Below are 14739 nucleotides of genomic sequence, written 5' to 3'. Positions count from 1 at the left end.
GTGGCAGTATTTTAGTGCAATTAGGCCTCATGTTCAGCACTGACATTGTGGATCGAGGGGCCTGTTCCTGTAATGTACAGCCTATGTTCCATCCAACCCACCTGCTCCATGCTGATCTCAATGCATCACAGACCACTGCACTCCCCCCTGCCCGCCCCTCCCTCACTCATTCAACTTCTGTTCACTTCACCCATTTTATTTATCAAGGCCAAGCCTAGCATTTGTTGCCCGGGCCCACTTTCCCTCATCAAATCATTTGTTTAGAGAGAGTCACTAGAGTGTGTCTGAGTCCAATATAGACCAGACCAATTAAGGATACTACATTTCTCTCCCAAAAGAAGAGGGGTGAATCAAAAAGGTTTTCATGACAAGTCAGTAGGTTGACGATCATCATTTTACTGACACGGAATGTTATCACAGATTGATTTAATTAACAGAGTTCCTATTTCCCAGCTGCCACGGGGGAGAGGGTTGAACTTGTATCACTGGATCATTAGCCCACCCATTACTAGTCCAGTTGAATGAACACCAGGCTACTACACTGTACCAATTCTATCAACATAGCCCTCTTCCCTCACGTAGTTATCTAGCATTGATTCACATCTATTCGCCTTAATCCTATTGATCATTTTAACCACTCTCTGGGATACGAGGGGTGTAAGCATAGGCAAATGTTTCCAAAGATTCAGACTGATAATACCATAAATAACTACTTACAAGTAGATGATATGAATCAATGTATGTACATATAAAGAACTGACTTGGTATAAATATTGAAACCTTGAGAGGATGAGGTTCAATAGTTCATCCAGCTTGGTACAACAGTCGGAGATGTCTGCAGCTTCGTTGGTACAGTAGTTGCCACATGTATAAATCGGAGTCAGTACAGTAATTTACTTGTGCACACTTTGTTGATATGACATTACTACACCTGTACAAGCCTGGGTTAGTAGAATTGTTCATGCAGCATCTGCTGTATTTGTTCAAAGTACCACAGTTATAGAAACATAGAAGATAGGAGCAGGAGTAGGTCATTCGGCCCTTCGAGCCTGCTCCGCCATACAATGGGATCATGGCGTTCAGTACCCCGTCCCCGCCTTCTCTCCGTAACCCCTAATTCCCTTATACTGAAGAAATAGATCTAATTCCCTCTTAAATATATTCAATGAACCTGCCTCTACTGCTCTCTGTGGCAATGAATTCCACAGATTCACTACCCTCTGGGTAAAGAAATTCCTCCTCATCACGGTTCTAAATGGTTTGCCTATTATGCTCGAACCATGGCCCCGGGTTCTGGACTCCCCCACCATTGGAAACATCCCTTCTGCGTCCATTCAGTCCAGTCCTGCCAGAATTTTATATGTCTGTATGAGATCCCCTCTCAATCTTCTAAACTCCAGCGAGTACAATCCCAAATTGCACAATCTTTCCTCATAAGTCATTCCTGCCATTCCAGGTATCAGCCTGGTGAATCGCCTCTGCACTCCCTCCATTGCAAGAACATCCTTCCTTAGATAAGGTGACCAAAACTGCACACAATACTCCAGGTGTGGTCTCACCAAGGCTCTGTACTGCTGCAGTAAGGTATCCTTATTCCTATACTCAAACCCTCTTGATATGAAGGCCAACATACCATTTGCCTTTTTAACCGCCTGTTGTACCTGCATGCTTGCCTTCAGAGACTGGTGCACAAGAACCCCTAGGTCTCTCTGCACTTCCCCATCTCCCAATCTATTGCCATTCAAATAGTAATCTGCCCTCTGGTTTGTATTACCAAAGTGGATAACCTCACATTTATCCACATTGTAGTGCATTTGCCATATATCTGCCCAGGTCCCCCAATTTATCCAAATCACACTGGAGCTTCCTGACCCCCTCTTCAATGGACACAACCCCTCCTAGCTTAGTGTCATCTGAAAATTTGGAGATATTACATCCAATCCCCTCATCTAGATCATTAATGTAAATTGTGAACAGCTGGGGTCCCAGTACAGATCCCTGTGGCACCCCCACTGGTCACCACCTGCCACTCAGAAAATGAGCCGTTTATCCCAACTCTCTGTCTTCTATCTGCCAGCCAGTTCTCAATCCACATCAATACCTTGCCCCCAATCCCATGAGCCTTGATTTTGCATGCCAGTCGTTTATGTGGGACCTTATCGAAGGCCTTTTGGAAATCCAGGTACACCACATCCACTGGCTCTCCCCCATCTATTTTACCTGTCACCATCTCAAAGAATTCCAATAGATTTGTCAAGCATGATTTACCTTTTGTAAATCCATGTTGACTCTGTCCGATCCCTTCTCTGCTAGTCATATGCTCCGCTATTACATCCTTAATAATGAATTCCATCATTTTGCCTACTACTGATGTAAGGCTCACCGGCCTATAATTCCCTGCTTTTTCTCTACCCCCCTTTTTAAATAGTGGGGTAACATTAGCTACCCTCCAATCCATGGGTCCTGATCCTGAGTCTATCGAGTTCTGGAACATAATTCTTAAAGCATCTGCTATCTGAATGGCCACTTCCTTAAGTACCCTAGGATGTAGATTATCAGGCTCTTGGGATTTATCGGACTTCAGTCCCTTCAATTTCCCCAAGACCATGTCCTTAGAGATACTGATTTCTTTTAGCTCCTCCCTTGGATTAGTCTCTATGTTTCCCAACATCCTTGGGAGGTTATTTGTATCCTCTCTTGTGAAAACAGAACTAAAGTAAGAATTTAATTGGTCTGCCATTTCCTTATTCCCCATTATATATTCCCCTGATTCTGACTGCAAGGGACCTACTCTGGATTTCACCAATCTTTTCCTCTTGACATATCTATAAAAGCATTTGCAGTTGGTTTTTATGTTTGCCGCAAGCTTACTTTCATAATTTATTTTTGCCCTCTTGATTAATCCCTTTGTCCTCCTTTGCTGCATCTTGAACTGTTCCCAGTCTTCGGATTTGGTACTTTTTTTGGTCAATTGATATGCTCTCTCTTTGGACCTAATGCTGTCTCTAATTTCCCTTGTTATCCACGGTTGAGTCACCTTTTTTGGTTTATTTTTATGCCAAACCGGTATAAATGATTTCTGCAATTCTTCCATTAGATCTTTGAATGCTTTCCATTGTCTATCCACCGTCAACCCACCCCCCCCTCCCCCCATATACACCACCCAATCAATCTTACTCAACTCCCGTCTCATACCATCATAATTCCTTTTATTTAAATTCAGGACCTTAGTCTCGGTTTTAATTTCTTCACTCTCCATTCAATCATATTGTGATCGCTCCTACCCAAAGGGCCTCGTACAACAAGATTGCTGATTAGCCCCTTTTCATTGGATAATACCCGGTCTAAAATGGCCTGCTCCCGAGTTGGTTCCTCGACATATTGGTCTAGATAACCGTCCCGTAAACATTCAAGGAATTCCTCCTCCTCAGTATTTTTACTAATTTGGCTAGTCCAATCTATATGTAAATTAAAGTCTCCCATGATGACAGCTGTTCCCTTATTGCACGCTTCTCTAATTTCTCTTTTTATGCCTTCCCTCACCTCTACATTACTATTTGGAGGCCTATATACCACCCCCACTAACGTTTTCTGCCCCTTGCTATTCCTCAGTTCTACCTATATAGATTATTGAAACCTATATAGCGTTGTCAGTACAGAAATCATTTGTGACATTAATCTTTTGAAATTCCATATTTGGGCTGCAGAAAAATGTGATAAGATGGGAACTCGACCTTTAGATTCACAAATCTACCAAACTAAAGGAAGAGGGCATCCCTGAAAGGGGTGATGAAAATTTGCTTTACAAGCCATTATATTTTAAGAGTTAAATGATCATTTGTTGCAGAGGTGATGAAAATTCCCTCTGGAGAGCTCTATGTGCTCCTGCTTGAGGGCAAGGATTTATAGATAACTATGTCAGGAGGCCTTTAGAGCTCCATTATGTGGTTTAGATTACAAAACTAATCGCTGTATTAACATCATGGAGGCCCCCTCCCCACCCCTCGCATCTTATCTACCTGATACTAATGTGGAATGAAAAGAGCAGCTTGTGAGATGACTGCTCTGAGACCTGCTCAGACCTGTCAGAGGTTACCTTGAGCAAAGGGCTACCTTCAGCCTCAATTCCTTTCAATCATCTTTTCCCTTTTGTTGTGCCCTTTTTGTGTCTCCACAAAGGCTCTTTCATCTAGTCTGAAGAGTCCGTTGGTGGATCTGTCACAGGAATGCTGACGGTTGAGACATGACGGAGCTGCGTATTGTTCCTGGAAACTCTCCAGACTGCTTCCACGAGAAAATAAAGCAGAAAGTCATCGACAGAGATCTACTTTCGGTCCTGTCTCGATCAGATCTACAATTAATTGGATCTATTGCTTGTTGAATGATGCCATTTGTCATTGGAACCTGCCAGAGTTATTGTACCTTTGGCAAAGGCAATAAATGGACTCATACCTCACTATTAAATCGTATTTTGTAGCGGGGAGATTATAAACCATAGAATCATGGAGATATTGCATGGAAACAGCTCCTTTGCCCAACAGAATCCATACCCATTTACACTGATTCCATATTCATCAAATATTTCATTCTCATCAAATCCCCCAGATTTGCCCACTCACCTACACACTACAGTGGCCAATTAACTTGTACTTTTGGGATGTGGAAGGAAAGTGGAGGAAGCCCACTCAATCGCAATGTAAACTTCACACAGAATATTTGAGATCAGGATTGATCTGGATTTCTGACAGCATTGTGAAGCAGTGGCTTTAATGGCTGCACCATTGTTCATTGCCATTTGCATTGTACAAGGTACATATGTACTGAAATTCTTACTTGATATAGCTGAACAGGTACATCGTAGTAAAAGAAAGAACAATAATATACATTAAATTAAATTAAGAAGAGATAATAAATAAAATATAGATAGAAAATAAACATTTACCATATTGCAAGAAAAAAATGGCATAACAGTAGTGCAGAGCTTTCTGGTGATGTTGGAGCATTTTGTAATTAGTCCAGTATGATGAGGTTCAAAACCCTGATAGCCACTGAAAAGGAACTGTTCTAGACCCTGGTCTTCAGGCATCTGTACCTTTTTCCTGAGACATGGTTGTAATTTCTGCTGTGTGCAGTGAGAAAGTTATTTGTGAGCACACCAAAGGACAACAAACTGGAGGAAGAAGTCCCTCCTACTTGTAGCATCAGATATATAGCTATATTGTCACTTCTGGTGGATTTGGCTCTCCTTCCACTCTTGCACGGATGGCGTAGCGGTTAGCGCCAGCGATCAGGTTCGAATCCTGCGCTGTCTGTAAGGAGTTTGTACGTTCTCCCCGTGTCTGCGTAGGTTTTCCCCAGGGGCTCGGGTTTCCTCCCATCGTTCAAAATGTACCAGGGGTGTTGGTTAATTGGGTATAAATTGGGTGGCACAGACTTAAGGGTCGAAATGGCCTGTTACCGTCCTGTATGTCTAAATTTTTTTTCAATTAATTTAAATAAACTTTTAAAACTCTCTACCCATGTGGTCGAGGCTAACATTTATACTCAAAAATAAGAGGCTGCTGCACTGGTGTGCTTCAAGTGAAGCTTTGTTCACTCAGCTAGACCCGAATTATATCCCGTGCTCTATCAGTAGATGAGGAGTAGTTTTATCTTTGAGATTTGAAAGGGTTTTGGCTTTCTATCAGATAAGCCAGGGTTGTTGGTTCTGATCTTCACTGCGTGTTGCAATTTTCCTATTGCTACAAGTTACATTCCATCACAGTCAGCCAATGAAATTTCAAGTCACGCAACATTGCACGCCAGGACCCAAGCACATAATCTCGGTCTACGCTTGATGGCAGCGCTAAATTAGAGCTGCCTTATCGGTGGTATCTTCCTGATGTTAAATCCCTTATCTTGTCCCTTTCTGCACAGATGGCTGGTGCTTATTAATGGCAGGTCATTCGATGGAGCAACTTCAGGCAAATACCTCCTCCTGCAATTTGAGAAAGTGCGCAGTGAGCTAATGGTGGACAAGGAAGGGAAATACTTGTGATGTGAAGCAGCAGTCAGTGTTCATTGTCACGCTATAGGCATCGCTGTCCACACTGCTCATGAAAACCCGTGTATTCTTTGATATGGGCCAGCCTGTGCAGGGTTGGCTTCCTACAGTGACACTTACTGTTTCACATGAGTTAAACACAAAAGTGCACAGACGCTAGGATCAAGTGAAATACACAAATATACTGGAGAAATTCAGCAGGTCACGCAGCTTCCAGAGGAAGTAAAGGGTGACCAAGTCAAGTTTATTGTCATCTGATTGTACAAGTACAACCTGACAAAAGAGCTTTCTCTGGTCCTCGGTGCAAAATATGCAACCAGACATAAAACACATATAGACAAACAATACATTATGCAGGACAAGTATTGCATCTGTGTGAATAAATAAATAAATATTGTTTCATGAATATGAGAGACTTAGATGGTTCATGTGAGCTGTTCCTTTATTCGTTCAGCATTCTCACTGCCTGGGTGAAGAAGCAGTTCCTCAGTCTGGTGGTGGTCACTCTGTATCTCTTCCCTGACGGATACAGGGAAACCAACGTTTTGGGCCTGAGCCACGTACCTTGATGAAGAGTTTGCGCCTGAAATGTTGGTGACCCTTTACTTCCTATGGATGCTGCATGACCTGCTGAGTTTCTCCAGCAGGTTTGTGTGTTGCACTTTCTGTCTCACATTGTCCACATCCTACTGCAAGAAAGGAATGACAATATAAAGAGGTATTTGGATAATGCAGTTGTCTTTAGCCGCTTTCAGGTGGTCAGAATACCCGACTGTAAAGCTGCCTAGTCTACCCCAATGCGGCTGTCGGGTGGCCACCTGAAAGTGGAGAACCTGGCCCCGAGGAGCACTTCTCTAGCCCTCCACGGGTAGGTATATTCTCCGGCTTGGAGCATCCGCCATTCCACCTGAACCCAGCATCATGAATGCAGCCCAAAACACAATCTTTCTAAGGTATTTAATATAAGATTTAATATCCTATTAAATATTGTTTCTCTCGCCATCAGGTAGGTAAAAATTTAACAACAGCTCCTTACGTTTACTTAGTGACTTTAACGTCGCAAAACGTTTATTTGGTTTAAAAAAACTACTTTGGGATATTAGATTACATAACCAAAAACTTGGTAAAAAAAATAGTACATTGCTTCCAAAACTCAGAACCTTGACAGCTGAAGGCAGGGCTGCCAAAGTTGGCACAATTAAATGCTGACATAAATAAGAGGTCAAAATTAAAGGTCTAAAGATATCTCAAAAGAGATACTGGGCTTGGAGAGGAGAAGGGGAACGCAGCAGTGACAATGACCACAGTCCACAGCAGCCGTGTTCACTTGGACGCAGCTCTCCTTCAGCCGGCACGTTCAGGTGACAGAAAGGCGTCTTCTCCACGGCCACCTGCAAGTCCCAGCTGCACTCTCCTAGCCGCGTCTGCCAGCGCATTATCTGTGTCTGAGCACCAGAAAGCGGCTTTTGATTTGGCAAGCAGTGCTTAAGAATTGGAATATGGGAAATTGAGGGTGGAAATAATTGTGTGTGGAGAGGGAGGAATATTGAAGAATGGTATCATAAAAGCAGGATTAATGCAGGCCAGGAACGATAGTCTGAGTAGAGGTCGTAGCGATCCAATCAGTGAGAACTTTTTTTCCTTTGCATTTCAGCTGAGATCATTCATTTTTGTGGCATTACAGTCACATCCTTCTGCTATTGACCTTCTCTTTAAAATCTAATTGCAAAGATTTTTCATTCATGTTTTACAATGGCACAGGAGGCCATTCAGGCGATCGAAAATGATAGTCCTCAGAGCAAACTCATCATTTCCATACTGCTCTGTTTCTGGGTGACCAGTTTTCTCTGTCATCATCGTCCTACCCCATTTCATCTATCCACCTGCTTTTGGAGCCACTCGTGATAACAGATAAACCTGTCAACCAGCATGCTTTGGAGGTGGTTGCAAACCCAGAGCGCCCGGAGGAAGCCCACTTGGTCACAGACAACATTCAGGGCCAAAATTAAACCCTTGTAGCAGATTGAGGCAGCAGTGCCTTGCCATCCTCTTTTAATGATAGAGGGATTTAGCTCTCTGGGTGCACGAGAGTTATGGCCTCTACTGGGAGCTCTGGGACCTTTAAATGGACCTCTTGAATTCAGGATAAAGTTCTTGCACATAACTGGGTGCATCCAGTGAAAATCACAAAGCTTGCTCGTGGTCTTACGGACACATTCTGTGCACCCTGCATCAAGCTAATGTGCTGCCTGGAATCACATCAACTTGATCCTGCTTTAAAGCGTGCCCTCTGGATACCAATTTTCAAATGCCATGGAATTTCTAGATGCTAATGTGCCTGCAGCTAGTAGCCCTGAGCACAAAATCTGATCGTGAGCTACCAGGAGATCCATGTCACAATGTACCAAAGCACTTCATATGGTTTGATAATATGTCCCTTCCCTGCAGTCTCCACACCAAAACTAACTTTCCCTTCCCTGCAGTCCATGTCACACACCAACCCGCCAGACATGTTCTCTTGCCAGGATATTACAGAATTCTCCACCAATGCTGTTTTCACTCACAAGATGTAGTTACTTATTATGACACATCAAGAGGCCATTAGTCTCATCAGGTCCATGCTGGTTCACAGCAGAGGTATTGCATCAGTCCCATTCCCTTTCTCCTTATTTCTAGAAACTCTTCATTTTGGACTGCTTACTGAGGATTTTCCTTCATTACCTCACTATGACATGAAAATCAGTAGAGTTATGGATAGAAAAGAAGTTGTTAGTTGGATCGTTGGATGGAGAAATGGCAGATGGAGTTTAAGGGAATCTGGAGTACAAGTCTGTGTCCCTTGAATTGGACCACACAAGTGTATAGGATGATAAACAATGCTTGCCTTTGTTGGTCTCGGCAAAGAATATCAATGTAGGATGTCATGTAACAGCTGGGTGCAACTCTGGTTCAGCCTCACTTGAAGTATTGTGTGCACTTCTGATCAGCACATTGTTGGAAGGATGGGGTGGTTTTGGAGAGGGTGCAGAAGAGGTTCACTAGAACACCTGCCTGTATTGAAGTGTAGCAGCTATCAGGAGAGGTAGTCAAACTTGGATTGTTTGATGGGTGACCTAATAGGTGTATATAACCTAATAGACCAGTGGTTCTCAACCTTTTTCTTTCCACTCACATCCCACTTTAAGAATTCCCTATGCCATCGGTGCTCTGTGATTAGTAAGGGATTGGTATGTGGGTGGAAAGAAAAAGTTTGAAAACCACTGTTTTAATCGTACCTCATTGACTCGTTATGTGCATGGTTTCATAACTCCAAAGGAAATGGTTCAATGACACTTTTTCTCAAGCACAATATTTCAGCAACTTTGGATCTAGAGCAGTGATTCTCAACCTTCCCTTCCCACTCACATCCCACCTTAAGCAACCCCTTAATAATCACAGATTGCATAGGGATTACTTAAAGTGGGATATGAGTGGAAGGAGTGAGGTTGAGAACCACTGGGGTAGACAGTAAGAGTTTTTTCTTCAGGATAGAAAATTCTAGAGGGCCTAGGTTCAAGGAGATGCACGGGGCAAATTTTGTACATAGAGTGGGAGGTGTTTGGAACGCTCTGCCAGGGGAGGTTGTAGAAGGAGAAACTATAGGGCCATTTAAAGAGACATTTAGATAGACACATGAACTGACAAGGAACCGGAGTATATGGATGATGCGCAAGCTGATGGGATTAGGTAAATTAGCATCATGGTCAGCACATATGTGGTGGATCTTTGGGCTTGTTCCTGTGATGTACTGTTCTACATTTCTAAGTTTTGATGATACAGAAAGAGGCTATTTGGCCCATCGCGTCTGTGCCAGCTCCCAGGGTCACCCTGCCAGTCCCATTTCCCACTACCACTACCCCTTATTTCCAATTTATGCTTGCTTTCATGCCCATCAACTCTCTTAGCCTCTGTCCTACTCTAAGGGCTCATTTACAGTTCCTAATCAAAACACTTGGAGGAAACTCACGTAGCCATGGAGAAAGCATGCATACGTGGACAGGCCAGAATTGAACCCCAGTCAATGGAACAGTAAGGTAATATTGCAAATTGCTACACTGCTAGGCCAAGAGCAGTTACTCACAGAATATGCCCAACACCAGCTTGCAAGGCAATGAATGTGGCCTCTCTAGGATTACTCAACATCCTCGAATCTTGTGGAAACCACACGCAGATTGTTAGCCTGATCAAAAGCAACACGTTTCATCTATTCTTCCCCAGGGCAAAGTAACTAATCCTAATCCTGCTGTTTTTCCATCCCTTAAAATATTCTCACAAGCTTTCTAAAGCCTTCTCTTCATTAGGGGTTTCTTTGCGCATGAAATGCGATGCAGAATTTTGCAAATGCTGATAGAAAATAGACTTTTCTAAAATATTGCAAAGAGCCGTCTAATTCTGTCATTGTTTTTATAATAGACCAGGTTGAACAGGGTGGCCAGAGAGTACTGGAGCTAACGTGCAGGCATGTGTGGATACAGCTTCAGGACCTGTACATTGAGATGAATGTTCAATAGGAAGCAAAGCTCACTTAAAGAATCACTGAAACCCTGACGCTGTTATTCTTTTCATGTCTGCCGTAATATCACTGTTCGGGCTGTGGGCTTCCAGTTCTTAGTTATAAATAGCAGGACTTAATCTGTCAAAATATTATCTGCAGTTAAAAACTTGTCCAACTCGACGTTCAATCATAATTATTTGAGAAATTATTTTATATTAAATAATTCAATTTCTTCACAAACATCTAGCATGTTATATTCTGTTCAGTCTGTAGCCTAAAGCATGTATGTATGATAAATGTCTCCAATTTCTTTAAAGACAGACTCTACCCTGAAGGGAAAGAGAGTATTGAACAATCTTGAAGTCTAATGAATTGAACATGCTTTTAATATATGAATTACATTCATAAGGAGAGACTTCAAAGTGTGTGCTGCAGCAGTATTTTTTCCTTGCTGCCTAAGGTCAGAATATTAGAAAAATGTGAATTGGAATCAAATATCAGAGATAGTGCAACTTGATCACCTAATGAGCCCGGAGAAACCTGTTCCTATTTTTATGGGTCTCTCATGGGAAAATGCCACTTTAACAAACTTTTATTTTTCCAATGCATAACAGACAACTTTAAAGGATTTATTTAACCCTGTAATCGCATTCTCTCCACACTTTCCCTTACTACCCTCCCCACCTCTCAACCCTCCCAGTCAGAACCAGGGTTCCTTGGTTATGAGCAGGTGCCATGGAGATCCAATGACAGTAGCCACCTCCCAGAGACTAGATGTCAATTCTTGTACGTTAGCGAGGTGGGGTAATGAAGGGGCCACAGAGGAGGGGACTGCATTGCAAGTTTAAGAGCGCTCGACTGCAAATATCCTTGACGAATCGCTGTTCAGTTTCACTCAATCTAATAAATGTTCATACAGGGAGTGACAGCCACAAAATTGATGGACTCAGAAGTTCAGGAGTTGAAGTTCATTCCCTCGCAGCCAGACAAATGTTCAAACAACTGTTACACTTCAAATAAGAAAGGTCTCTAATATCAAGCCCTTCATCACTACCTCGTGGATCATCCGGACAAATCCTCTCCCACTGTGCATGCAGGGGAAAGATGGGGGAGCCTTTAACATTGAATATTCAATGACACATGTTGACAAAAATTGCCACCTGTAGCTCCTCTCATTGTTGCAGCCTCTCTTTATTCCATCTCACTGATCCTGGTCAATTGTCATTAACCCCAGTGTTCTTGCTCTCCCCTAGTTCCATATACAAGGCTTCTTGTATACATCTTTCTAACAACTTCACTATGTTGACTCAGGAGCTATCAGAGTCTACAGTTGCCGAAGTGAAATTTGAGGAAGCTGAGTTTAACCCATTGGGTTGAGTTAGAACTGGAAACAATGCAAGGTCATGACTTGAAAACACTAGGTCAAGGCAGAAGGAGAGGAGGTCATAATGGAAAGAAGAGCCACAGGAGTTTTGTTTTTGAAACAGCATTGTTTATAGATGTAGTTAAATAACAGAAGCAGCTATGCTTTCATATGTTCATTTCACCTCCTATGGACAGGAAGCAAGTTACCATTCAGACCCTAAGCCTGTCTTCAACTGATTTGTTTGTGGGACAGTTCCACGTCCGTTGGTCGGAACCACTTCTTGATCACCCCTGAATGACCAGCTGTGATGTTAGGTGATCTTCAGACAGCCACAGCTTCATACAGCACAAAAGCAGGCCCTTCAGCCCACTATGCTGACCCTTCTTCCAGACTTTATCTTGGAAACAAAATAGCTTTTATCCAGCTACACCAATGGATTTCAAACTTTTGCTTTCCATTCAAGGACTTTAAGTACCTTAAGTAATCCCTATGCCATCAGTGCTCTGTGATCAGTAAGGGATTGCTTAAGGTGATATGTGAATGGGAAGGAAAGTTGAGAATCACTGCTCTAAACCCAATTGTTACTGAATATTTTGCTTCAGAAAAATTGTCATTGCCCATTTCCTTTGGAGTTAGGAAATGGTGCACATAACAAGTCAATTATGTACAATTAAAACAGAGGTTTTCAAATGTTTTCTTTTCACTCACAAAGCCCCTTGAGCAATCCCTTACTAATCACAGAGCACCTATGGCATAGGGATTACTTAAGGGGGTATGTGAGTGGAAAGAAAATGATTGAAAACCACTGAGCTACACTATCAAATCAATTAATCACCTCAACAGCTCAATAAGTTCACCCTGTATGATTGAAGAACTACACATCTTGATGAAGCAAAATATCATTATAATTTTAACTGTTTTTACATTTTTATTTTAGACATGCAGCAGGGCAACAGGCCCTTTGACCCATGAGCCCCATTACACCAAACCGACCTACACGGTGGGAGGAAACCGGATCCCCCATGCTGGCACGGGGAGAGCATGCAAGCTCCTTACAGACAGCGTGGGATTCGAACCCAAGTCCCAATCGCTGGTGCTGTAACAGCTGCACTTTTATTTTCTGCTGATGGATGCAATTGGTGTTTAATATTTATTTATATTTGCAGGATAAAAGATGAACAGAATACAGGAATGTGCAAAGGAGTGAGGCGATACAGTAGGTGAGGTCCCTTGCAGAGGCACCTCCCACTCTTACCTTCACAACCCTGTACAGAATAATTTGCCTTGTATGAAGAAAATCAAAGTTTGAAATTTGAGGAAAAAAACTTTAATGTTTAATTTATGACATCAGGAAAATCCATGTTAACTTTGTAAATAATTGGGATTTCTTTTTTTGTTTTTGTTTGTTATTAAACATTTTCTGGCCTTCTGGTGAGCGTATTTATAAATGAAAAAAAAGATAATGTTGGATATTATAAGGTATTTGTCTGAATGTGCCAATTTTTCAATAGCAAGTATGCATCTAACAGACTAAACTAAATGAGAATCTATATTTGCACTCTGCAACATACATGCACAACGCATTCTGGATCCTACAGGCCCCCAGGGCAGTCACGTTGAGAAACACTGCTCAACCGTGGATTGGATGGATTAACCATTGGGTGCACAACCTATGAATGTTCCCGCCTGTGCGCCGAGATGATGCTGTTATTGTGGACCATGGTACTGAAGTGAATATGCGTTGGAACAAGCCGTTAGCATGCTTGCTGGGTGGAAATCGTGCTGTTTGACCAAGAGTCTGTTGGAGGTGGGAGGGTGTTGGCTGCTGGTATAAAGTTTTAATAAGATTGAATGTAGCCTGATATTTTGTGGTATTAAAGACATTTCGTACAAATGTTCAGTAGATAAAATATGAGTGGTTATTTATCTGGAGGTACATAGAGATGTTCTGAGCCTCAAGAAAGGACTGAAAATAAACAAAAAGGACACTCATCTCAGTAGAACATTTCTCCTTCCTCAATCAGACTTCCTCACACTTTGAATCAAATCTGGCGATGCTGAATCACAGGTTCAGCAATTGAAATCTCTTATGAGGCAACAAAGGCCATTTTGAGGCCAGCCCAGTCATTGGCACTTGAACTAAACAAATACTTGGCAGGGCTATGGACAAGGTGCCTAATGTTCCAATCAGATGGTTTGGTGCCTGGGTTTCGAAGTCGTGAAAATTGCGTTGGTTTTTGTAAACTGAGTTGATTTCAAGTATTTATGCCTCACTTCATCCAACAACTCAACCAAGTTCTTACACGCTGGCGGATTGGTTCTTGGCTCCTGTCGCTTCTGGTTCTGGTCCTCTGATTGGCTGTTCAGTAAAAATATATTTATTAATTTGAAAGCACACTTGAAGAGGGTGGGGGTGGATTAAAACTCAAGATAAATGCATTCATGACCAATCTGTCACTCATGTCTCAACTGATAATTCTAGAAGGATTTAAATGCAGCTAGTGAGTCTCCTGCAGTTGACCCCAACACAGTGATTCTAAATTGGGATTAATTCTGCCCCTTGACTTGCTTTTGTTTATTTAGTTTTTGGGTCAAGATATGATTGCATCGGGTTAGATTGGATGTCATTTACTATTGTTCATCACCCCTCCCCTCTGATGATGTGGGAATACTCTCCTCATGCCTGGGAAGTACTATCCAAAGCTTTCAGGCAAGGACGGAAGGTTGATGGACAAAGATATTCTAAGATGGACTTTTGAATCCAGCGAGTGCTGCAAAATATTACGAAGCTACTTG

General features: G+C 42.3%; 1 protein-coding gene across 9 annotated transcripts in view; it reads left to right on the top strand.

The window, feature by feature from the left end:
• The window catches only part of robo3 (roundabout, axon guidance receptor, homolog 3 (Drosophila)), a 361322-nt gene extending 347469 nt beyond the window's left edge, over positions 1-13853 (top strand). For 7 of the 9 annotated variants that reach the window (XM_069894506.1, XM_069894502.1, XM_069894501.1 and 4 more), the window contains one exon: positions 4180-4456. In XM_069894506.1, coding sequence (XP_069750607.1) covers positions 4180-4233 — 54 coding nt within the window. In that variant the 3' untranslated portion in view covers positions 4234-4456. Of the gene's footprint in view, positions 1-4179; positions 4457-13109 lie in introns of those variants that run through there. The other 2 variants (XM_069894503.1, XM_069894505.1) reach the window with 1 other exon arrangement.
• The last annotated feature ends 886 nt before the right edge of the window (positions 13854-14739 follow it).

This window comes from Narcine bancroftii, chromosome 8 (genome assembly GCF_036971445.1).
Source record: "Narcine bancroftii isolate sNarBan1 chromosome 8, sNarBan1.hap1, whole genome shotgun sequence".
Lineage (NCBI taxonomy): Eukaryota > Metazoa > Chordata > Chondrichthyes > Torpediniformes > Narcinidae > Narcine > Narcine bancroftii.
Note: the sequence above shows the minus strand (reverse complement) of the source record. Positions and strands in the feature narration are given on the sequence as shown.